The following is a 2,505-nucleotide window of genomic DNA, read 5'->3' on the forward strand; positions in this document are numbered from 1 at the left end:
ACTATATGTAAATGTACAAAGGACTAGATATATGCTTATTTCAAGAAGAGGGAAATACAACGAGAGAATGATAAAGGTAGGAGATAAAGAAGTTGAGAGATGTGATAACTTTAACTTAAGTACTTAAGATCAATAATAAACCAAACAAAAAACATATCTGATGAATTCATGCAAGAATAGTCGCAGGAAATAGATATTCAGTGAGTAATATATAAGATTAATATATACAAAACAATTGTGCAGCCAGGTGTGACATATGTGTCAAAAACTTGGATCTGAGTGATAGGGGATGAAGAGGTGTTTAGAAGATCTTGTGAAGAATATTTGGAGCAGTGAGAGAGAACTAAACTTGGAGGATAAGAACAAACGTAAAATTACAAAAACTCTATAAAAATCCGGATATTGTAACAGAGACTAAGTGTGGACAAACTAGATGGTTAAGACATGTGTGGCGAAAGTAGATTGAACAGGTGAACAGGTGGAAGAAGAAGGAAAGGAGGAACTAGGAAACGATGGCTCGACGACATGCAGCAAGATCTGAGCAGACTGCAGTCCGGAGATATGGGACGAAGGCAACGGATGGAGATGACTGGAGGCAAGTTGTGAAGGAGACCAAGAACCTACATGTTCTGTAGCACCAAGGAGTAAGTAAGTAAGAAGTTTCAATCACAATGTACATTTACTATGGCAAAGTTATATGTTAATACTGTAAAATTTAATGAACATGAAACTCAGTGCTATAGAAGGGCCACATTTAGAATAAAAGGATACATAGGGCAACTTAGGGTGAATCGGATTACAGGGTGAATAGGGTCATATTTGAAGTTCTCTCTCCCGACACAAAACGAAACGAACAGAAGGAAATGTTTCAATCTGGCTGTGAAGTTTGGAACTTCTAGCATGTAGTGAACGTAGAAACTACCAGGGAGTAGTGTATTTGAAACTGCCAAGAAGTATAGAAAAAACTCGTATAGAAGTAAAACTGTGTTTTAAAAATGCCTATCTGTATTTTTTACTGTTTTACTGTACTATATGCCATATTTTAGAAATCAGTTGTGCGTAGCATTTGTAGTTGTTGCAGAAGAACTCATGATATTTCTCTTAATTTGTGTCGCCGTTACAGTGTTTCCAGCTGATCAAAAGAATGTTGTTGCGTTTTGGAGATTAGGATCAACACTAGATGTGGCTGTATATTACCAATCAATCGCAATGTTTAAAGGAAAGAACACCACCTAGAATTATGTGAAAGTTCCACCATTGCATTGTTGACAACTTTCAGAACCACCACGTTTCCTGAATCATATTTGATTCTTTTAGATGGCCATGCGCCAGGCAAGGACCTAAATATTGGATTTGTGGATGCCTCTAAATTCCGTATTTATTCTAGTTTACTAACTGAACGTTATATGAACTTAGGAAGCATTTTAAAGGCATCATGTCTGATGGTAGCAACTCCAGCGATGACAGAAAATGGTTTGCGTCCAATATGTGTTTATCCTACGATCTAACAAAGTCTGTGTGAACAATGACAGGTGTTGAAAAGTGTGCGTGCTCAAAAAGAAGAAAGTTTATTTGTTGAAGATGTATGAATGAGGAAAAGGTCCTAAACTCTGAACATAAAGTTTGTATTCGATATTAAATACTCATTGTGACTAATTTTTATAGTACTCGTATTAACAAATAACTTTACAGCAGCTAATGTACTTTATGATTGATCTTTAAACCTCTTTAATTCACCACTTAAGAAGCATACGCATTTAAGTGTTTATTAATGGATAAGGGCCAGTCAGTGGAAAACGGGCAACCCTGTATAAGTATTAAATTATGTGCTCACCTTAAAAGCAATCCCCGTAGACGTTGAGGCATTTGTGCAACCATCTTGGCAGTGGGTGAGTGGCAGCCATGTAGAAGGTGGGCGGTTGCTGCAACAAAGAATTACTCACTGCATGTTTCACCTCAGCATCCAAGTTGCACCGGCAACCACACAGTGCCCGTTTCAGCTCACCAAAGAGGGCATAATCGCACGGGGTCATGTCCGGATAGTAAGGTGGGTGCTGGAGTGCATCCCACCGAAATCTGAGTAACAGGTCCCGGACAACACTGGCCGTATTGGCCACCTTGTGGACGTCCTGTGTGAACAGTGATGTTCTTCCTTCGCGAAGGAACCTGTGACTCCACTCCTTCACACGGGACAGAGATAGACAATGCGCCTCACCCACCACCGTCGAATGACAGCAGGGTGTGAGGAACATTGTTCATCTTTGTCGCGGGTGAAGGAGTGAAGTCGGAGGTTCCTTAGCGAGGGAAGAACGTCACTGAAGGACGACCACAACCTGGACCGTTCCGCCAATGTAGTCCGGTACCGGTTACTCAGATTTCGGTGGGATGCACTCCAGCACCCACCTAACAATCCGGATCTCTCCGTGCGATTGTACCATCTTTGTTCAGCTGAAACGGGCACTGTGTGGTTGCCGGTTCAGCTTGGAGGCTGAGGTGAAACATGCA

The 2,505-nt window shown here is 40.9% G+C and overlaps 1 protein-coding gene across 1 annotated transcript; it reads right to left on the reverse strand.

The window, feature by feature from the left end:
- Positions 1 to 1,835: 1,835 nt before the first annotated feature.
- LOC145980879 (histone-lysine N-methyltransferase SETMAR-like) lies at positions 1,836 to 2,252 on the reverse strand. Its single transcript, XM_083113963.1, has one exon. The coding sequence runs from the start codon at positions 2,250 to 2,252 to the stop codon at positions 1,836 to 1,838; it is 417 nt and encodes a 138-aa protein (XP_082970089.1).
- Between the last annotated feature and the right edge of the window lie 253 nt (positions 2,253 to 2,505).

The sequence above is a fragment of the Lepisma saccharinum genome, chromosome 28 (genome assembly GCF_977018435.1).
Source record: "Lepisma saccharinum chromosome 28, izLepSacc3.1, whole genome shotgun sequence".
NCBI lineage: Eukaryota > Metazoa > Arthropoda > Insecta > Zygentoma > Lepismatidae > Lepisma > Lepisma saccharinum.